This window comes from Anopheles arabiensis, chromosome 3 (assembly GCF_016920715.1).
Source record: "Anopheles arabiensis isolate DONGOLA chromosome 3, AaraD3, whole genome shotgun sequence".
NCBI lineage: Eukaryota > Metazoa > Arthropoda > Insecta > Diptera > Culicidae > Anopheles > Anopheles arabiensis.
Window position 1 is genome coordinate 28,458,495 of NC_053518.1, and position 21,055 is coordinate 28,479,549.

The following is a 21,055-nucleotide window of genomic DNA, read 5'->3' on the forward strand; positions in this document are numbered from 1 at the left end:
AGTTGGCTCTGTGCGCAAAAGAATGTGATTCAAACAAGGGTTTGCGAGCGACATACAAAGAAAGCGCACAATACTACACAATACGCACTATCTATACGATTTAGACAAAAACACTAAACACGTTATGTTACCAACCGGCAACGTAGGGACGTTGTTAACGATCGCGGTTAATCTTTCTGCACCAAACGATGCTCAAGTCTCAGGTCCAGCGAATATAATCTTGTTTGATGAAATATGATATGATATGATATGTTATGTTAAGATATGTTATAGGACATAAAAACAGTTTAAATTCAACATGGATTGAAACATTTCGTTTGAAGTAGAGGAATTCCGAGAGGTACCATTGGAATTTAATAGTATGAGCGATATCTAGTCGGATGTTGGCTGACATTTCAAGTAAAAGCCGTCCGTTTGTATGACAAGAACCGGTCTTTCCAAAAAGACACGCTTATGAAATCACGATTTTAAATCTTATGGCGTATTAGAACAAATCCGGTTTTATTTGGTACCGGCCAAAAAACGCGGCAATTTAATAAATGCAAACCCAAACCCAATAAATGCAATCAAAGTTCAATTATCGAGTTCACCCCTTGAACTCATACAATAATCTTCCCAACGCAGTTATGTAAATCGTTCCAAAATTGAGTGAAATGAATTGATACTTGATTGATAAAATAGTTTCCTACAAGACTGCTGATCTCACCATTTGCCGAATTCACCGAAAAAGAAAGAAAAAGAAAAAATGCTTAACTCGTTTTTTTGCAATCGGCGTATTCTTCCATTCCTCCTTTGCGCTAAGCAGATACGCTAACACAACAGCTATCATTTGTCTCACACCGCATACACCAAGCGGACAGTCAAAATATCAGGAAAATCCACCTCTCCCTCATAGCCAGTTTGATTCTGGGATTATAAAAGTCGGTTGCGAACGAGCAACCGAAGCTCACAATCGTTCTGATAATGCTGAGAGTAACAATTCTACTGGTCGCGCTGCACGGCGCTCATCAAGCAACGCCACGTAAGTTTAGTTGAACGCAATCGTGTTAAGTTATCATATGTCTTAAAGGTTATTAATAGCTGGTGTTTTTTAGAGTTGAATAAGTGCTCTGGTGGTGACATCTGTGTACCGATTGTACAATGCCCAATATTTGGGTCTGATCCACCTATCACGTGGACACCGACGGTACAGGACGAGTTTGAAAAGCGAGTGTGTGAGCAAGAAACCAATAGTGATAATAAGACGGTGAGTATTACTGATTGACACGTAACATTAGAGGAAACTGTGCAATATTGTCTATTCCAGATATACAAGGTATGTTGCGAACCATCAGCTTCCGACGAAACGAGCGATGGTCGCAAGCGTGGCTTAGCATTGCTTGACCTCAAAGGCTGTGGGATGAACCGGATGCACAGCAACGTAACTTTGGAAAATAATGGCACTCTTGGGCAACTTCCTTGGACGGCATTGCTAAAAACGAGCAGCGGGGAGTTTGCCTGTGCTGCTAGTCTTATCAGTGAACGCTACGTGCTGACGGTTGCCCACTGTTTAAAGAATAGAAACGTGTAAGTAACCCATCCAAACAGCATCGACGTTCGATATTCCAATGCAGCTTTGGTAAGCGGCTGTTAAGTGGTGAAAACCGGCCAAAGGCATAGTCCCGGTAGGAGGACTAGGCTTGGGAAACCCGTGCTTTTCTGAAAAATTTGATCCACTTAGTTCGTTCCGGTTAATGTGCTGACTGTGAACGGCAGGTTTTCGTTCTTTTATGTTTGAAAGAATTCTATTATGTTCGCCCTATCAGTGAAAGGCATTGCAATACTGCCTCGCTCATTTATAACAGTTTATCGTCCGTCCGTTCATTCGTTCATGCAACCGTAGTTTGGTAATTGTGATTGTAATTGAATGAACTGAGCTAACTGAGCTAATCTCGTTCATTCTTTCCGACTTAACTTGCAATCCTGAGAATGTGCAGCACCTGCTTGAGTGAATCGATTGATTCTCTGAAACTCGCAATAAATGCTCAACTCAATACATTTTAAATGCGCCCATATTTACACGTCTTCTACACGCCAGGACATTTGTGCAGCTTCGAAAGAAGGATTGTGATGAGCAGGGCGTGTGTACACTGGCACCGCAAGACATCCCCGTCGAGCGTGCCATCGCACACGATGGCTTCAGTGCCCGGAGAAAACTGAACGACATTGCCTTGGTCCGTTTGGCACAAAACGTTTCGTTCAATAACGGTAAGCATTTGGCGGATGATAGGCCTCTGTCTACCCTTGTATGCATAAATACTAATAACTCATATACCGTTAACAGATGTGCTCCCGATCTGTCTGCCAGTGGCTCCCGAATACCAGCCAGCAGGAGCGAAGTATTTCACTGCTCGAGATGGGCAGGATTACGCTTCACTGAACACCGACACGATCCCGATCACGGAAGTTCATCCACTGACGACTGAAAACTGTGAGAATCGGTTGCAAGAGCTGATTAAAAGGCAACACAAGATCCAGGAATCTCATATCTGTGGGTACGAAGCGGGCAGCTTCGATGGGTGTGCTACCAGCGCCGGTGGACCACTGGTAGCGCTGGACCGCTTCGGACGCAACGTGCAGCACGGGGTGGTTTCCTATGGAGTTCAAGATTGCTCTTTAGAAAATGTACCCTCCGTATATACCAGGGTGGAAAGCTTCATCAATTGGATATTGCACAATCTCGAAGAGTGATCGTACGATTGCTACTTTGCATTGTTCTAACCGCTCCTTTTATTACACCGTTTGGCTATAAAATGTGAGTCGATGAATGATTCTGGCGATTTTAGCGTTGTGAATAAAAACCGGAATTGTGCAACATCACGACAGAATGAAATCCGTCTCCTTCGTAACGTTTCGAAGATATAAATGATGTCGTTTTCCTGTTTACGGTTTGCGATTTTGACAGAAAATAACGCGTAAGAGGCGTAATCTACAACAGCGCGTTTCATTCTTTCACCTCCGATATGAAAAGCATACGGTTGTCTTTTGCCCAGAGTCTCAATGTATGTTCCAACTCAATATAAACGTGGTTCAAAAACTGATGTCATTGTTGGTATCGGGATCCGTGTTACAATCAACTACCAGAAACTTTTGACGCGCTGCACTGATTATCCAGTAGTGTACAGTGCAGCGCGCCGTACCGTGCCGTACCGGTGAACTCGTTTGTACCCGGAAACGTTCGCCGCGACGCTCATTTTCACTCATTTCACAGCCCTCTGGATCAAAAATTAGAGAACCGCCTAGGTTTTGCACTGCCCAACCTGCCAGTACAACCCTGTCCACTCATGAGCGACGAATGTTTCTCGTCGAACGAGTTCGCGGGTGCGGCTGACTTATAAATTTAGAAAACCTGCACAATGGAAGGCCTCTTGACGAAGAATAAGAATAAACATATGGGCTGCCAACATTGGTTGATCCTCCAAGAGGTAAAGAATTAACAGGTCAAATCCAAGAAAATTATTTGGTTTGTGATATCAAAATAGCTTTTTTTTTCTTTTGCCTCAACAACCGTTTTCAGTCAGGGGCTTCCTTTACCACTTGTGGGGTTGATTTACAGTGACTTTTGGATAACCCCCCATAGCAGGATAGTCAGTCCTACTTATGGTGGCACGGTCCATTTGAGGCTTGAACCCATGACGGGCATGCTGTTAAGTTGTACGAGTTGACGACTGTACCACGAGACCGGCATGTTAAAATAGACTACTGCACAAAAATAGAAGCAAAGGATGAGCTACAACATTCATTTCATTTCTATTCTAAACTGATACTTCATTTTGCCCCATTAAATGTATCCGCACTCATTTTAATCGAATTACATGAAGTTTATGCACATGGTTTTGTGACCGGAACCATTCGCGATTGTCAAACATAATTTCAAGATCTTTGAAATGATTTATGTATAAACCATCGTATTGTTCTACAATACTTAGATATTTGGTCTTTGTGTTTACTTGTTACATCAAAGCTTTTGAAATTCAGTTCGTAATAAGTCAAAAAATAGCCAATGTTCTTAAATCCTAATCCTGTCCAAAAATAACTTAAATAGCTTGAATGTTATAACGGATTTATTTGTACCAAAATGTCAATAAAAGTTTAAATTCAGTAAATGTATCACAAATAAAAAAATAAGCTAAAAATCACTAAATTTATTACTGCTTGCGTTCATAAATAAATCTCTTTCCCTATCTAACAAAGCTAGCACATGCTGTTGTATAGCCCTGTAAACGTGACAGTAGTTATGAACAAACAAAAAGTACGAATAAACACTAGAGTGCGATTGACGAAGACACGAAACCTTCAGCGCTTTCAGAAACACCGGTGCAAAACGGTTGCAGCACAGGATAAGTAACCATCCTTGAATCAAACGTTTTAAATTGTGACGCTATTTCCCCAACGATGCTGTTTATTTACTTTTTAGGAAAAAAATCAAAGACATCTAAACTACTCTACATTTGCCGCACACTTGAATTTCTTGTTCCTTAGCAAAACTTGCTATAGACACATAATAGTACAATCAGATTGTTCATCATTTGTTTCACGGGAATCAAAACATCACCAGAGCCCACCCCGTTCATCGTATACGGTTGGTTCTAGGAATATAAAAGCCAGCTAGATCCAGCCAAAGCTAACAAATCGCTCTGATAATGCTGGGAGTAACAATTCTATTGGTCGCGTTGCACGGCGCACATCAAGCTACGGCACGTAAGTAGACTAGAGCGCTTTCGTGTTAGGTTAATTAATTGCGGGCGTTTTTAGAGTTGAATACATGTACCGGTGGCGACATCTGCATCCCGATCGAGCAATGCCCACTGTTTGGGTCTAACTCAAGGGCCACGTGGACAGAGGCAACAATGAACCAGTTTAGAGCGCGTGTCTGTGAGAGGGAACCCACTATCGATGGGTGGACTGTAAGTATTCGTAATTGAAGAACATACTTTACATACGAGAAAGTGTGGAATATTGTCCATTCTATTCCAAAAATACAAGGTATGTTGCGAACCACCGGCTCCCAGCGAACCGAGGGACAGTCGTAAGCCTGGCTTAGATTTGCTTGACCTCGAAAATTGTGGAATGAACCGAATGCACAGCAACGAATCTGTAGAAAATAATGGCACTCTTGGGAAGCTTCCATGGATAGCATTACTAAAAACAAGTTCCGGGGAGTATCACTGTGCCGGAACCTTAATCAGTAAACGCTACGTGCTGACGACTGCGTTCTGCATAATAAGCAAGAACCTGTAAGTACCCCATCCCCATAACCAAGGTGCACGTGATAGAGTTGATGTAGTGATCCTCTCCAGCAGAACGCTAAAAAAAGAAGATAACACCATTATTTTCTTGTGACGCTCGTTCTAGTGCATTTGTGCAGCTTCGAAAGAAGGATTGTGATGGGCGCGGCGCGTGTACACTGAAACCTCAAGACATCCCCATCGAACGCACCATCGGACACGATAGTTCCAACAAGCCATGGCTGTTTAACAACATCGGCCTGGTACGTTTGGCACGAGACGCATCGTTTAATAGTGGTAAGTAATGGAGTGAGTATGTTTTTCCCCAAGCCTTTGCCAATAATCTGTTATCATATGCCTTTGCCAGATGTACGTCCAATCTGTCTCCCAATGGGACCCGAATATCAGACGACAGATACAAAATATTTCATTGTTACACGAAAAGAGGATTACGCTTTGTTGGACACAGACGCGGTAGCGATAAGCGAAGTTCATCTGGTTGCAAATGAGTATTGTCAAAGTTGGCTACAGAGGACGGTTCATAATTCTCAGATGTGTGCGATCGAATTGGCTCCAAACGATGATTGTGCAAAACCATACGGTGCATCACTAACAGCTCAGGCCCGCAATGGACGCCACGTCATATACGGGGCACATGCTTTTGGGATGGACATTTGCACGCAAAATGAATCCACCGTGTACACCAGAGTGGAAAGTTTCGTTGATTGGATAGTGAGCAATATCGAAGAGTGATCGTGTGATCGAACGTTCCTCTTGGAACTCTTTTTCAAAAACATACATCGTTAATGGATGATTTGATCGATTCTAAAAATGACAATAAATAGTAGCGAAAGTTTAGTTGTTCTCATTCAAATGATTTATCGTGTCTCATTAATTAATTAAATATGGTTAACTCTGGTTCGTTGCGTGCAGAGGTGTACTGTGGGGTAAATACCTCTAAATACACCTCACTAGGTACTGATTCTAAACTCAATGGTTAGGTAACTGATACTGAACACATGCAGGTGCTACAAATGATACTGAACCAATACTTATTTCGGAACCGATCACGAACCCATACCGATTATGAAATTCAATCACGAACCAATTTCAGTCCTGGAAATGATCATAAACCTACAATGATGACAAAACTCATACTGAATCCACACCGGTTCTGGAACTGATAGTAAATCCAAATTGGTCCTGGAACTAATCATGAACTCATACTGGTCTTGGAACTGATCACGCACCCATACGCATATTTGGAACTGATCTTAAACCCAAACTAGACTAGAACCTGATACTAAATCTATACCGTTTTTGGAACTGATCTTGAGTACAAACAGGAATAAGAACAGATACTGGATTCAAAGCGAACTGGAACTGTTACTAGATATATTGCGGTTCTAAAACCAATCATGAAACTGTTCCGATTCCGATTCCGATACAGCGCCTGTTCAACGCGACTCCCGATTCTGCTAGTCGACGAGTGCCGGCAGTGCAGCGTAGAAATTAGCGAAGGAATTTAGCATAAATTGTATACTGAAGATAACTGAGTTAAGTGCTCTTTAAACCAAACTGCTGACCTCAAATGCTCGTCTCGTTACTTATGGGAAATTAGAAAATCACGGGCGCAGTTTCTCATTAGTCGCCTGTTTTCAATCGTACACTATTTCAATAATAAATGCAACAATATGACTTGTTTCACATTTGTTTCACTTGCCGTATATTATTGTTTAGTAATTATTAATATTTTTAGACCACTATGAAATTTGACCATTATTAACCGTATTAAGAATACAGTTAATGCACTTTGACGAAGGCCTTAGAATCCTTCAATGAAATGTGTGCCGCAACGATGCTGTTTATTTATTTTATACGAAAAAAACATGCAAGATGTGAACTACTCTACATTTGCAGCACACTTTCAGTTCTTCTTCTTTTAGCTGAACTGATAGCTATAGGCACACAATAGCGCAATCAGATTGTTCTACATTTGTTTCGCGGTAATCAAAACACCACGAGACCCCATCCCGTTCATCGTACACGGTTGCTTCTAGGACTATAAAAGCCAGCTAGATTCTACCAAAGCTCACAATCGTTCTGAAAGTTGCAGAGGCGAAAGAAGTCAATAGGCTCAAAGGCTCTATAAAAATCAATAAAAATAATCATCCAGAGAATGCTGGGAGTAACAATTCTACTGATCGCGCTGCACGGCGCACATCAAGCTACGGCACGTAAGTTTGGTGGAACGCATTCTTGTTAAGGTACGAAACCTCAGCAGTAAATTAATTGGTGGTGTTTTTTGCTGGCTTAGATTTGCTTGACCTCGAAGGCTGTGGAATGAACCGGATGCAAAACAACGAAACTTTGGGAAATAATGACAATCTTGGGCAGCTTCCATGGATAGCGTCGATAAAATCGAGTCCTGGGCACCATATCTGTGGCGGCAGTTTGATTAGTAAACGCTACGTGCTGACGGCTGCCCACTGCTTAGGACACAACGATCTGTAAGTACCCCATCCCCATGACCAAGGTGCACGTGATGGAGTGAATTTGCCAATAAAGTGATCCTCTCCAGCAAAATGCTATAGAAGGACGATTTGTAAAGCAATTTGTTTTTCCTATGTCGCTCCTTTTAGTGCATTTGTTCAGCTACGAAAGAAGGATTGTGATGAGAGCGGCGTGTGCACACTAGCAAAAGAAGACATCCCCATCGAACGCACCATCGGACACGATAGTTACAACAAACCAGTGCAGTCGCACGACATCGCCCTGGTGCGTTTGGCACGAGACGCATCGTTTAATAGCGGTATGTAATCGAGAAAGCATGTTTTTCCAAGCCTTCCCAAATAATGTGTTACCCTATGCCTTTACCAGATGTACGCCCAATTTGTCTCCCAATGGGACCCGAATACCAGACGACGACATCTAAGTACTTCGTTGCTCCACGAGGACAGGACTACGCTTCGTTGAACACTGACACGATCGAAATTACTGAGGTTGATCGGATCACTGCTGATCAGTGTCAGAATCGTCTAAATGAGCTGATACAGATGAAAAGAACGATTCACGAATCTCAAATCTGTGCGCTCCAATCGGGTCGTTTCGATGACTGTAGAAACTCCGGTGGACCACTGACAGCGTTAGGCCGCAATGGACGCCACGTCCAGTACGGGGTAGTTTCTTACGGGTTGAACGCTTGCAATCTAGATAATTCACCCGTCGTGTACACCAGGGTGGAAAGCTTCATCAATTGGATATTGAATAATCTCGAAGAGTGAACGTACGATTTGTTGCTCTGCTTTGCATTGCTCTAACTGCTCCTTTTAATACACCGTTTGGCTGTAAAATGTGAGTCGGTGGATGATTTTGGCGATTTTTAGCGTTGTGAATAAAATCAGCATTGCGCAACATCGTGACAGAGTGAAACATGTCTCTTTCGTAACGTGTCGTGAAGATATAAATTATGTCGTTTTGCTGTGTACGGTTGTGCGATTACGATTTGACAGAAAATAATACTTCTCGACAGGTTTAAGATGTGTAATCTAAATCATCGCCTTACATTCTTTAAAAAATGATAAACAAGCCCTTTGAATACTGTTTTTACTTTAGATATCTCTAAATTGCATGAAAATTATTTACATGAAATAAATTATTTAAAAAACATTAACAATATAAATAAAACAACATGAATAAATAAAAAAAAAATTCATATACGTGGTGTTTTAAACCCAAATAGATCTTTTAATTACAACCCAAAAGTTTATGAAATGTTACAACTAATTTAATCTATTAATCCTGGTCGGTCTGTTAATTTTGGGTCAGTCCTGTGGTACAGTCATCAACTCGAACTACCTAACAACATGCCCGTCATTGGTTCCAAGTCCCGTATAGACTCATATGTGGGACTGACTATCCTATCATGTACATAATCGGTCAAAGATGAACACCATGAAAATTTCTACGATGAATCAATCCAGAACAGAGACACATAACATGAACGGTCTCCTCTCACAACGTCTCTGATGTGACTATTAACTGTACTTCAGATGTGAATAAGGATAGCGTTATCTTTTGAGCAGATTTCCAATACTTTGTCCTAATTTTACGATCTAGATATAAAGGGATGTCCTAGCTATAAACTTACAACCCAAAGTTTCCAAACTAAAAAGAAACATTTTAATTGAGTAAAATTATTACAGGCAAAATGAAGCATAAGTTTAGAATTTAAAAGAAAAATTATTCTGTAAAACCAAAATATTCAAACAAAAAATCAGCGAAAGTAGTACGTGCCCTATTGAAGTATCAGATGAAAATATAGAAATGTCCCAAGTGACATTTGGTCCAAAATGTATTTTCTCATATCTGCTCGATTAGTACTCGATACGCCTGAATTTGTAGATTTGTGTGTGATCGAGTGAGTTGAAAGCGCTAGGATTTGGTGAGTTCGTAAATTGGACTTTTTACTATCAATTGACGATGCCGTCGAGCTCATTTTACATTCGTAGCTTTGATTTTTTATGAAAAACAAAAGCAAATTTTGTGTGATGTTATTTTATAAAAAATCGATATTATATATGTATAAAATGGCTACATGATCAACTATAACGATAGGAAACATCATTTCCGAGCGAATCTAAAAGAAAACAACGAAAAAGCCCCATCACAGTTGATTTTTAAGGCCTTTTTCTAAATTTACTTAAACTGGTGCAGTTTAAGGGAAGTTTAAGGCTCTAGTTTAAGGGAATTTGCTCGAATCCCCGATTATTCGTGCTTGAAAATTGGGGTCAATTGGGGTGTTATTCCATATTGTTTATTGTGGATTGTGTAGATCGCACTGCAAAGTGATTTTTACAGGGCATACGTTTATACATAAATATATTTCCCTATCCCACAGAGCTAGCGCACACTGCCATAACTGTGTACACCGCTGACGTTACGCACGCCTCCAAAGATCTGCTGAATAGCCCTGTAAACTGGTCGGTATAACTACTGAGCTACTGAATAACAAGAGTACGATTAAAATCCTTTGACGAAGACACGGAACCTTCAGATGTGACGCTATTTCCGCGAAAATGCTGTTTATTTACAGAAAAAAAGGTGAACTAATACAGATGTGAGGTGCGAACTATTCTACGATTGCCGCACACTTTCATTTTTTCTTCTTCTAGCTGAACTGTTAGGCATACGCGTATAGCGCAATCAGCGCATACGCGCATAGCGCAATCAGATTGTTGATCATTTGTTTCACAGGAATCAAAACATCACAAGACCCCACCCCGTCCATCGTACACGGTTGCTTTCCGGACTATAAAAGCCATCTAGATCCTATGTAGTCATGCTCACAACAGCACTGATAATGCTGGGAGTAACAATTCTTCTGATCGCGCTCCACGGTGCACATCAAGCTACCGCACGTAAGTTTAATGGAACGCATTCGGATAAAGCTACCAAACGTCCGAAGTCAATTAATTGCTGGTGTTTTTAGAGTTCAATAAATGCACCGGTGGCGACATCTGTCTACCGATTGAGAAATGCCCACTGTTTGGGTCTAACTCAAGGGCCACGTGGACAGAGGCAACAATGAACCAGTTTAGAGCGCGTGTCTGTGAGAGGGAACCCACTATCGATGGGTGGACTGTAAGTATTCGTGATTTAAACTTTACATACGAGAAAGTGTGGAATATTGTCCATTCTATTCCAAAAATACAAGGTATGTTGCGAACCACCGGCTCCCAGCGAACCGAGGGACAGTCGTAAGCCTGGCTTAGATTTGCTTGACCTCGAAAATTGTGGAATGAACCGAATGCACAGCAACGAATCTGTAGAAAATAATGGCACTCTTGGGAAGCTTCCATGGATAGCATTACTAAAAACAAGTTCCGGGGAGTATCACTGTGCCGGAACCTTAATCAGTAAACGCTACGTGCTGACGACTGCGTTCTGCATAATAAGCAAGAACCTGTAAGTACCCCATCCCCATAACCAAGGTGCACGTGATAGAGTTGATGTAGTGATCCTCTCCAGCATAATGCTAACAAAAGAAGATAACACCATTATTTTCTTGTGACGCTCGTTCTAGTGCATTTGTGCAGCTTCGAAAGAAGGATTGTGATGGGCGCGGCGCGTGTACACTGAAACCTCAAGACATCCCCATCGAACGCACCATCGGACACGATAGTTCCAACAAGCCATGGCTGTTTAACAACATCGGCCTGGTACGTTTGGCACGAGACGCATCGTTTAATAGTGGTAAGTAATGGAGTGAGTATGTTTTTTCCCCAAGCCTTTGCCAATAATCTGTTACCATATGCCTTTGATAGATGTACGTCCAATCTGTCTCCCAATGGGACCCGAATATCAGACGACAGATACAAAATATTTCATTGTTACACGAAAAGAGGATTACGCTTTGTTGGACACAGACGCGGTAGCGATAAGCGAAGTTCATCTGGTTGCAAACGAGTATTGTCAAAGTTGGCTATGGAGGACGGTTCATAATTCTCAGATGTGTGCGATCGAATTGGCTCCAAACGATGATTGTGCAAAACCATACGGTGCATCACTAACAGCTCAGGCCCGCAATGGACGCCACGTCATATACGGGGCACATGCTTTTGGGATGGACATTTGCACGCAAAATGAATCCACCGTGTACACCAGAGTGGAAAGTTTCGTTGATTGGATAGTGAGCAATATCGAAGAGTGATCGTGTGATCGAACTGTGATGTGGTTGGAACTCTATTCAAAAACATAAACGGAATGCTAATGGATGATTTGATCGATTCTAAAAATGATAATAAATGTAGAAAGGGTATAGGTTCATGAAATTCGTTTATTGACTGTTCGCTTCGACTTCCCGATTGCTACTGCTACCCCTCACACTCTTACACTCGAAGTAAATTTCATTTCGTTCCCAATTGACAAATTATACCAGGGTTGTCGAACCCATTCCCACATAAATAGTAGCGAAGGTTTAGTTCTTCTCATTCAAATGATTTATCGTGTCTCATTAATTGATTAAATATGATTTTAGGAACTAGTGGATGGAGCTCGGAATTGGACCTACCCGATTCCGATTCCGTGTTCGGAATCAATTCCGGAGCCGATTCCGATGCTGGAATCGATTCCGGAACCAATTCCAGAACCAATTTCGGAACCTATTCCGGAACCAATTCGGGAGCCGATCCCGGAATCGATTCCGACAACTGATTCCGAACCTACGTTCCGAATCGAACTCTACACACTTAAAAATATTTCACGACCTCGGTTAAAAAAACTGCCGAAATTCGTCGGCTCTTTCGATTCTTGCTGATATGTCAGTTGAAAATTTCCCAATGCCGATAATCAGTACCATTTAAAACTGAAATATCAGTTAAACAAATATTTTAACCGAAACTCGGCAACACAACATGCCGATTACGTACGTTAACACTGCTGTCACCGAGGTCATCCGTCAAAATAACCGAAATTTCGGCCATGCTATTTGAGTTAGCCGAGGCTCGGTTTTCTATCTGTCATTCATCATTTAGTCGATGCAGAAACCTTTCGGAGTGATTTTGTGTTATAAAATCAATAGTGTGAAAAATAAATGAAAATATGACACCCAGCGTGAAGAAACCGATCATCAGTAGCGTACGATCGGACACGGGTGGGCTACGAAGCTCTGTCAACGCACGTAGCCAGTGCACATAAGATCGTCGCTCGAAGCAGTCCTTATCCAAGGATTACCGGATGCTAGTTCGATTGGACCAACCTTTGCCGGCCCGTTCGGACTTCCAGGTTTCATTTCCAGTTACCTTCACGAGGTAAATATCCAAATACTCGACCACGTGACTTCCAATCAGGGTTCACTCAGGCTTGTTTCACTCTGCCCGCTTTACAGAACCGTGTCTGTACCGGTGTCCGCTCTATGCCCGGCCCATCTTCCTGCACCCTTACTACATCCAGACGCTGTACACCATCTGGTGTTGTATCGGCGCCCGTCCCTGCGCTTCCCATCCCACCACAACTCTCACAATTGGGGGGGAGGTGACTTCCTGCCGTCCAACTACAGATACGATGGTGGCATCATGCTGCAGAAAATGTACATCGGCAATCAGCATGGGCTCTGGCTGTTATGGTTATGTCTCAATAAATAATTGTGTTTGTATTTATAACTCAAACTAACTTTTTACGCAAATAAAACCACTAAAATTAAAAAAAAAATATTGTTTTTATAATTAGCTGAAATCTCGGATTGCTCTAACCGAAAATCTCGGTTAAACGTAAATGTCAACACAAAATGTCAATTGCATTTTTAACCGAGCTTTCGGCAACAGAAATTTAACCGAGATCTTTGCCGAGATCTCAGTTGTGCAGATCTCGGCAAAAATTAACCGAGATTCGGAAAAAATTTTTAAGTGTGTAGATCTGTTGCGTGCAGTGTTGTACCGTAGGGTAAATACCTTTTTATCCGGTATCCTCGTGTTTACCCGTGTCAATATTAGGTGTTTTCGATTGACTAAAATTTTTAATGCTTTTTTGTCATTTATATTTGAAATATTTCTACAAAAATATTGTAATATAATATTATATTATTATTATTATTATTATTATAATAATAATAATAATTATTATTATTATTATTATTACTATTATTATTATTATTATTATTATTATTATTATTATTATTATTATTATTATAGGCAAATACATGGTCTCTTTCCTCTTATATTTAATAAATAATCAATAATCAATAATCAAGAGCAAATTCTTTTTCATCGAATTGGGACCAATTTTGTAACAATCAGATGAAACGCGATTAATCAAAGGTTTTACCCTTTACATTTGACATTCTCCAAATTAGATCTAATAGAAGGATCTGAATAAATGGACACGTACCAATTTATGTATATTATGGCCGTTAAAAAGAATTTGACAACTATTGAAATATATTTTAGCAAGTTTGAGTGGATGCACAACAAAACACGTAAAATATTATCCACTGATCGAGCTGGAAAATTGATGTATTTGTCGTAGAAATACGGTTTAAGCAAGGGCAAAATATCCCTAATGTCGGGTCGGAATCGCTTATGCTTTCTCGCATCTACTGATAATTCAGGACGAACAGCGCAACATAAGCAATTCAAGCGTTACTGCAGCAAAGTGGACAAACAGAGAACGCATAGCAACTTATTGCTAAAAAGCGCAGTGTAGGCAAAGATCGACCAACGCACCCGTTCCTTGGCTAGAACAGTTGAAACTTTCCAGAACCTTCTTAAAAACACTAAAAGCGCAGCATAGGCACAAATTGACAGACACCTCACTCCAATACAATGTATGAATTGCACCTCATATCAATAACCTTTAATTAGGACAAAAACACATTCCAAAACCAAATGTACGAAACATATTGAGTATAAATAAAACCAATTCCGACCGTGGCAAGTCAGATTCGTTCGGACTGCCAAGATAGGACGTTACGCTTCCTAATACTTCGCCTTCCAACTTATTTCAAGAGTTTAGTTATGTCCCCCTACCCAAGGTAAGGCTTCTAAACTCCAACGTTTCCAGTAAGGGAAACCTCCTAAAGGTTTCTATGACCGCCTGGACGATCAAGTGTTGAAAAGTCCGCTTCGAACAAAAGTGTTATTCCACCTCGGCTCATGTCAGTAAAAACTGACCTACCGCGACGGTACTTAAGGTACAGCTGTACGCTCATCACATGGCGACCGTAGCTATCGCCTAACCCATTACACCGGGCATTGCATACACATTTCTTGCCAAACAAAATAGTATTACAAAATATTAAAAATCTAAGCCTGTACCAATACTAGTTCTGAAACCGAATTAAAAATTCACACCTCACCAGGTACTGATTCTAAACTCAATGGTTATAGAACTGATTCTGAACCCATGCAGGTGCTACAAATAATACTGAACCAATACTTGTTTCGGAACAGATCACGAACCAATGTCAGTCCTGAAAATGATCATCAACCTATACCGACGACGAAACTGATACTGAATCCACACCGGTTCTGGAACTAATAGTAAATCCATATCGGTCCTAGAACTGCTCATTAACCCATACTGAGTACGAACCCATACTCATGTTGGAATTGATCTTAAACCCAAACTAAACTAGGAGCTGATACTAAACCTATATCGATCCTAGAACGGATACTAAACCCATACCGGTTCTGGAACTGATATTGAGTCCTAATGGGAATAAGAACAGATACTGAATCTAAAGCGAACTGGAACTGTTACTAGATATGTTACGGTTCTAAAACCAATCATGAACTTGTTTCGATTCCGGTACCGATACAGTACCTGTTTCAACGCGACTACCGATTCTGCTAGTCGACGAGTGCCGGCAATGTATGGGCAACGTAGAAATTAGCGAAAGAATTTATCATAATTTGTATAGCAAAGGTAACTTAGTCAAATGCTCTCTAAACCAAACTGCTGATCTTTTATGGGAAATTAGAAAATCACGGGCGCAGTTTCTTATTAGTCGCCTGTTTTCAATCCTGCACTATTTAAGTAATAAATGCAACAGTATGACTTTTTTCACATTTGTTTCCAATAGCCTATCAATATCTCAAGTAGAGATAAATAATGAAAAAAAGTAAAATATGTATCTTAAGTTTAATTTTACTTTTTTTATTTGTATAGAGACTTTGAGCACATTGGCCTAATTCGCCTCTGTCGACTTTTAGTTATGGTTTTCTATTACTATTACGAGAGAAATTAGCGATTGGCGTAAGTTGAACGCCTGAAGGTATGTAATACGATTTTTTTAATTCATTTAATGGTTTATTTATTATTATTATTATTTATTATTTAGATTCAACACAACAAAAATAACCTTTTTTAATAAAAATGTATAACGTTTAATATGTAATGTAATAAAGAATCAAAAATTTTAATTTGTAATAAAAAAATAAATTCAAAAAAATAATCATTTCTTCCTAAAAATGCATAAAAAGGGAAGTAAAAAAAAGAACTAAATTTGGACTAATTTCATTAAATTTTGCTCTAGATTCGAAAAATGATTTATGTTTATTCTTGCCACAAATGTTCCAAGAATTTAATAGCTTTGTACAAAAGCAAACAAAAACCTTAAAAGCTCGTCTTAAAATGTAAACAAATTGCAAAGGACAGCAATTAATCTTTAATGAAACAGTTTAACGCGTTACCACTGCGTATCATAAAGCGAAAGGGTAAACCTCGTCGGCGACACCGTTACAACTCCTCATCTCAATGCATCGCACCCATACACACCCAACAGGCCACCCTTGGGGTGGGGAAAATACGCACACAAACACCACTAGCATGCGTGTATGTGTGAGCGTACGGAGCTTGCTTTTGTTTATGTCCCCGACACAAGACTCACACGCGCCCATGCATGTAATATCAAAAAAACCCCACGCCGGAAGACCCGGTCGGTTAGCTTACCCTCCGGCAACGAGAAAGAGGGGGCTCGTTTTAGCTGCCGGTTATAAAAGGAGCCGGGCCGGTTGGTGTCGCCTCCATAGCGGCCCCCAGTGGCAGGTGAAACGGATTAAGCAACGTAAACATTTCAAACTACCGTGGCAAACTGTTGCCGTTTAAGCGATGCATTCAACCAAGGCCATCCTGACGGTGCTGTTCGTCGCCTGCTGCCACAAAGTCACCGGGCGTAAGTTTGTTGAGAGCGTTTGGCTCTGTGAGTGAATCTTGTTTTAATGTAAGTTTCACCCCGCAACAGAGTTCAACAAGTGTCCTGCCGATGAGATGTGCATAAGTATAGGCGAGTGTGAGCAATTTCTTCCCCACTACAACCAACCGGCCAAGTGGTCGCCCAGCTTAAGGGACGAGTTTCGAAGGCGGGTCTGTCAGCGGGAAAAAATGAACGGTGTGAATGTGAGTACTACGGCGTTCGCGTTAGTAGCATTGTAAAAGCAACTAATTATCGCAAACACTTTCACGAACGTAGGTCTACAAAGTATGCTGCTCGCCACCCGCGCCAACGACCGAAAGTGATCGTAAGCGAGGGCTGGAACTGCTCGACCTAGAGAACTGTGGAGCGTACACGGACGATAAGATATCGTTCGGACAGGATGCGAAACTGTTCCAGTTTCCCTGGATGGCACTGCTGAAATCGAAAGCCGGTAGCTTCTTCTGCGGCGGTACGCTGATCAATGAGCGCTACGTACTAACTGCAGCTCACTGTCTCGTGAACAACGATGTGTAAGTGCCGGGAGATTACCTTTTAAAACCAAAGAGTGATTTAATCAATTATTTTGAAAAATCCCATCTCCTTCAGGGCATCCGTCCGGCTCGGTGAGTACGATCTGAACAACACGATCGACTGCAACAAGCACGGTGACTGTGCGCCGGCTCCGCAAGACATCCCGGTGGAGCGTGCCATCAGCCACGAGGACTACAGCGCCCGGTACAAACTGCACGACATTGGCTTGATTCGGCTGGCCCGCCGAGCATCACTGAATGACAGTAAGTGCAGTTTTGATGCGATGTCATAAACCACCCAGTAAGATCAATCTTACGTAACACTGTGTTTCCCCCCTGCACTGTGTTTTTTTATTTCTCTCTGCCAGATGTTCTTCCCATCTGCCTACCGGTGACGCCGGCGTTCCTCACCAAGCAGACCATCTTCTTCGTGGTTGGCTGGGGCCAAACACAGAACGCACTGTTCGCGAACAAGCTCCAGTTTACGAAGCTCGACCTGATGGCGAACGACGAGTGTCTCAAGCAGCTACGGCCAAAGGATAGGTTTGTGCGCATCTCGGACAGCCAGCTGTGCGCGATCGGCTCCAATCTGTCCGACAACTGCTCGGGGGATTCGGGCGGACCGCTCAAGTCGATCAGCATTCAAAACTCGCGCTACGTCCAGTACGGCGTGGTGTCGTTCGGGTTGCGCACGTGCGGCAAGCAGAGTGCACCGGGCGTGTACACGCGGGTCGAGCGCTATGTCGATTGGATTTTGGAGCAGTTGGAGGATTAACTGCACAGTATTAACAACCCGCCTTAGCTTAAGGTGTACAACAAGCATGCGAAATGCCGTGCACATACACAAATCCACACACTGAGCTAAAACAAAAAACAGCGAAAAATATGTAGCATAATGTTAAGCACAGATTTTAGAGATAAATAAATGCCATTTTAAACCTAACTTGTGACTTTCATTGTTGTTTTGATACAGCTAAACAGAAGCAATGCCTAATGTATCCTTTTTCAAGTTTTTTGTACGTTTTTTTCTCTCGATTGTCCCTTTTTATAATAAATAAAAAAAAGGCTAAATCATCTAGTAATAACGTTCTCTTTTCTGCTTGGTAACATAAAAACAAATGCCCCCTTCTTCTCATGGGATTTTATGTCCACGTTCCTGTCATGCTCCTTTTATGGATTGCCAGTGTGTGTGTGTCATTGCGGTTGGACAGCTGGGAATTAAGCAGAGCTGGGATAAACCCAACATTCCTGGGAAAAACATACTAAAGCTGAAAATCCACCAAAATGCAATACCCGATGCCAGCTTCTTCTACGTTTTTTTGTGTGGTAGTAAATGCTTATAAAAAATAAGTTACAAGATATAAAAAAAATAATTAAAATAACTACAAAAATAAAAATAATGAATTGCAGCATAAGACACGAACCTCAACAAAACTGTTCTCAAAATAAAATAATTGTAATATGTTAGCTCTCTACGAGTGTAAGATGTTTCAAATAATGAATTGCTTTACTTTATAATCATTTAGGGATTGCCTATGAAGCAGAAAAAAATCAACATTATCTTAAGCATTCTATATCTTGTATGAACGTGAACACGTCAACACATAAATCACAAAGATGAACTCATTCTTCTATCATCAGACCAGCTCATCATTGCTTTATTTTGTAGTGATTGAAGCTGATGCTGACCGAAGAATACAATTTAATGTGGGGGATCACTCATAAAACGGTTGTTAACACTTGGAGTGCCAGGCCGTGTTTCGTTTATGATTCCTCCGGGGGACAAGCACTTTTTTACACTTTTTATAGTTATCATATATGCATTTTTTCTTGTGGTTTTCTCATTTGATGTTCCAGTTTTATCACCAGATCGGAATTACTACAGTTTTATGTTGTGTATATGGATAGGATTTGCGCTAGATTGATGAAATGGAAATACCGATCATGTAAACAATGTAGGTTAATATTTAGTGGATGTTTTCATATGTATTTGCTTATTATTCTATGGTTTGGAAATTAGAAAAAATAACTAGAATATATGCAGCAACTAAATATTCTTCAAAGGAATTATTGTTTTACATTTATTTTCTTGATTTTCGATTAATGATGGGTATCAAAGGATTATTCAATAAAAATGGACTAATTTTTTGTTGTTGCGAAAACCATATTCCATGTTAAGCATTTTTTGAAACTTGTTGCAATATTTTATTATAATACGGCCTCATTTTTTAGAAGAAATAAATAATTGTAAACAGCAATCCCTGGCTAATAGTCATGGCACCCAAGGTGTTAAACCAAAAGCATGCGCAACATGGGAACTCACGCAGCGTGTTAGTAAAATTCCGCCCAGCACTAACCGATCATCACTAATACAGACACTCACAGAACAACGCGGCAAAACAGCTGACAATGATTGCCCAGTGACAGTGAGTTCACAAGCTCGAGTACAATTGTTGTGGAGCATTCTCGCACTTAAGCTTCCTTGTAAACATAGTAACCGCCTCGTCAAACAAACCCATTCACTGCCAGTCTACGCCACATTATAAAGCAGGGACCGGCACGGTACGGCTCGCGATTTGCAACCAGTTCCTTTCTTCGGAACGTTGTTTCCACTCCCTTCTTAGAGCATTAATCATACAAAGCATTTGCTGAGTGTATCAATTTAGTTTGGCTCATTGTGTCAAATAGCTAGCCAGTGTGTTGTGGGATTTCCCCGAGAATCCCAATGGTAGTTGCAAAGTGGTGAACACAAATGGGAAAGGTTGCACTGCTTATGGAAGCGAAACTTTTATTGTCATGCAATTTGGAAACATGAATGGAGTTTACTTGCTGTCTTCTTTAGCTACCTAATCAAACTAACCTAATCTGCTATTTTGACGGGGGCTGTATTTTGATCTTAATGATCTTAATGATAAAGCAGCAGACATTAAAGGTAGATCTCGGAATGGTATATAATTTAATTGTTTGATATTTAATATTTAAAAAGACAAAACAATCTGAAGTATTAAGCGCTATGAATAAAGTAATTGAATCACATCAACAGGTAAACCTATTTTTTAATCAAATTCAAATAAAATTTTATCATGATTCCCTCATCTAGAATACTTAGTTTCGCAATATATTTTTTTTATGCGAAATATAGCAATAGTAATAAAGCTTATTAGAAAAGTTTAAATTGTACAATAGGATTTCCCATGGCATGTTGGTTGTTTTTCAGGGCAATTAATGGCTACTTCCTGAGCAATTATGAAATCCGTTTTAATGTTTTTTTCTTGGATAATAGCTAAAAAATTAAAAGGTTTGAATTCGTCCAATTTCTGAATAATTTTAAAATGTTTCCACTGTCTATAAGCATCGTCTCAACAGGTTTTAAAAAAAAATGGATCATGCAATTTTCGAAAATAATAAAAAATTAAGCTGTTTGAATTAAAAACAAATATTTGGAAAATCATCATTATCATCATCATATAGCACGAGACTTGATCACCAAAGATATTTACAAAGATTAAAAAAAAAACAAATCCTAATGCACTTGACAATGGTTAGAGAAAATTGTACTGATTTGC

The 21,055-nt window shown here is 40.5% G+C and overlaps 5 protein-coding genes across 7 annotated transcripts; all 5 read left to right on the top strand.

Annotated features, from left to right (window-relative positions):
* Positions 1 to 927: 927 nt before the first annotated feature.
* On the top strand, positions 928 to 2,905 carry LOC120905182 (phenoloxidase-activating factor 3-like). The gene is made up of 5 exons (XM_040316042.1): positions 928 to 1,021; positions 1,095 to 1,246; positions 1,307 to 1,566; positions 2,078 to 2,247; positions 2,324 to 2,905. Exons 1-5 carry the CDS (start codon positions 964 to 966, stop codon positions 2,728 to 2,730), a joined length of 1,047 nt encoding a protein of 348 aa, XP_040171976.1. The 5' UTR covers positions 928 to 963; the 3' UTR covers positions 2,731 to 2,905.
* Positions 2,906 to 4,653: 1,748 nt separating this feature from the next.
* On the top strand, positions 4,654 to 6,144 carry LOC120905184 (phenoloxidase-activating factor 3-like). 2 transcript variants are annotated; one of them, XM_040316045.1, is made up of 5 exons: positions 4,654 to 4,740; positions 4,795 to 4,946; positions 5,017 to 5,276; positions 5,395 to 5,564; positions 5,635 to 6,144. In XM_040316045.1, the coding sequence occupies exons 1-5, from the start codon at positions 4,683 to 4,685 to the stop codon at positions 6,018 to 6,020; spliced, it is 1,026 nt and encodes a 341-aa protein (XP_040171979.1). In that variant the 5' UTR covers positions 4,654 to 4,682; the 3' UTR covers positions 6,021 to 6,144. The 2 variants fall into 2 exon arrangements, with proteins under 2 accessions (XP_040171979.1, XP_040171980.1); XM_040316046.1 differs by having other exon boundaries at positions 5,026 to 5,276.
* Positions 6,145 to 7,372: 1,228 nt separating this feature from the next.
* On the top strand, positions 7,373 to 8,865 carry LOC120905185 (CLIP domain-containing serine protease 2-like). The gene is made up of 4 exons (XM_040316047.1): positions 7,373 to 7,504; positions 7,585 to 7,777; positions 7,910 to 8,079; positions 8,148 to 8,865. Exons 1-4 carry the CDS (start codon positions 7,447 to 7,449, stop codon positions 8,549 to 8,551), a joined length of 825 nt encoding a protein of 274 aa, XP_040171981.1. The 5' UTR covers positions 7,373 to 7,446; the 3' UTR covers positions 8,552 to 8,865.
* Positions 8,866 to 10,614: 1,749 nt separating this feature from the next.
* LOC120905183 (phenoloxidase-activating factor 3-like) lies at positions 10,615 to 12,100 on the top strand. 2 transcript variants are annotated; one of them, XM_040316043.1, is made up of 5 exons: positions 10,615 to 10,687; positions 10,759 to 10,910; positions 10,975 to 11,234; positions 11,353 to 11,522; positions 11,594 to 12,100. In XM_040316043.1, the coding sequence occupies exons 1-5, from the start codon at positions 10,630 to 10,632 to the stop codon at positions 11,977 to 11,979; spliced, it is 1,026 nt and encodes a 341-aa protein (XP_040171977.1). In that variant the 5' UTR covers positions 10,615 to 10,629; the 3' UTR covers positions 11,980 to 12,100. The 2 variants fall into 2 exon arrangements, with proteins under 2 accessions (XP_040171977.1, XP_040171978.1); XM_040316044.1 differs by having other exon boundaries at positions 10,984 to 11,234.
* A 4,676-nt stretch (positions 12,101 to 16,776) lies between these two features.
* On the top strand, positions 16,777 to 18,432 carry LOC120905181 (CLIP domain-containing serine protease 2-like). The gene is made up of 5 exons (XM_040316040.1): positions 16,777 to 16,938; positions 17,008 to 17,162; positions 17,236 to 17,489; positions 17,566 to 17,753; positions 17,858 to 18,432. Exons 1-5 carry the CDS (start codon positions 16,875 to 16,877, stop codon positions 18,262 to 18,264), a joined length of 1,068 nt encoding a protein of 355 aa, XP_040171974.1. The 5' UTR covers positions 16,777 to 16,874; the 3' UTR covers positions 18,265 to 18,432.
* The last annotated feature ends 2,623 nt before the right edge of the window (positions 18,433 to 21,055 follow it).

Excerpts from the sequence above, each read along its gene's own strand:
- LOC120905181 (XM_040316040.1), top strand. The coding sequence starts at position 16,875 with ATGCATTCAACCAAGGCCATCCTGACGGTGCTGTTCGTCGCCTGCTGC. Across the intron at positions 16,939-17,007 it reads CTGCCACAAAGTCACCGGGC|AGTTCAACAAGTGTCCTGCC; the intron begins GTAAGTTTGTTG and ends ACCCCGCAACAG. Across the intron at positions 17,163-17,235 it reads AAAAAATGAACGGTGTGAAT|GTCTACAAAGTATGCTGCTC; the intron begins GTGAGTACTACG and ends TCACGAACGTAG.
- LOC120905182 (XM_040316042.1), top strand. The coding sequence starts at position 964 with ATGCTGAGAGTAACAATTCTACTGGTCGCGCTGCACGGCGCTCATCAA. Across the intron at positions 1,247-1,306 it reads CCAATAGTGATAATAAGACG|ATATACAAGGTATGTTGCGA; the intron begins GTGAGTATTACT and ends TGTCTATTCCAG. Across the intron at positions 1,567-2,077 it reads TGTTTAAAGAATAGAAACGT|GACATTTGTGCAGCTTCGAA; the intron begins GTAAGTAACCCA and ends TCTACACGCCAG.
- LOC120905184 (XM_040316045.1), top strand. The coding sequence starts at position 4,683 with ATGCTGGGAGTAACAATTCTATTGGTCGCGTTGCACGGCGCACATCAA. Across the intron at positions 5,277-5,394 it reads TGCATAATAAGCAAGAACCT|TGCATTTGTGCAGCTTCGAA; the intron begins GTAAGTACCCCA and ends CGCTCGTTCTAG. Across the intron at positions 5,565-5,634 it reads AGACGCATCGTTTAATAGTG|ATGTACGTCCAATCTGTCTC; the intron begins GTAAGTAATGGA and ends TGCCTTTGCCAG.
- LOC120905183 (XM_040316043.1), top strand. The coding sequence starts at position 10,630 with ATGCTGGGAGTAACAATTCTTCTGATCGCGCTCCACGGTGCACATCAA. Across the intron at positions 10,688-10,758 it reads TGCACATCAAGCTACCGCAC|AGTTCAATAAATGCACCGGT; the intron begins GTAAGTTTAATG and ends TGGTGTTTTTAG. Across the intron at positions 11,235-11,352 it reads TGCATAATAAGCAAGAACCT|TGCATTTGTGCAGCTTCGAA; the intron begins GTAAGTACCCCA and ends CGCTCGTTCTAG.
- LOC120905185 (XM_040316047.1), top strand. The coding sequence starts at position 7,447 with ATGCTGGGAGTAACAATTCTACTGATCGCGCTGCACGGCGCACATCAA. Across the intron at positions 7,505-7,584 it reads CGCACATCAAGCTACGGCAC|ATTTGCTTGACCTCGAAGGC; the intron begins GTAAGTTTGGTG and ends TTGCTGGCTTAG. Across the intron at positions 7,778-7,909 it reads TGCTTAGGACACAACGATCT|TGCATTTGTTCAGCTACGAA; the intron begins GTAAGTACCCCA and ends CGCTCCTTTTAG.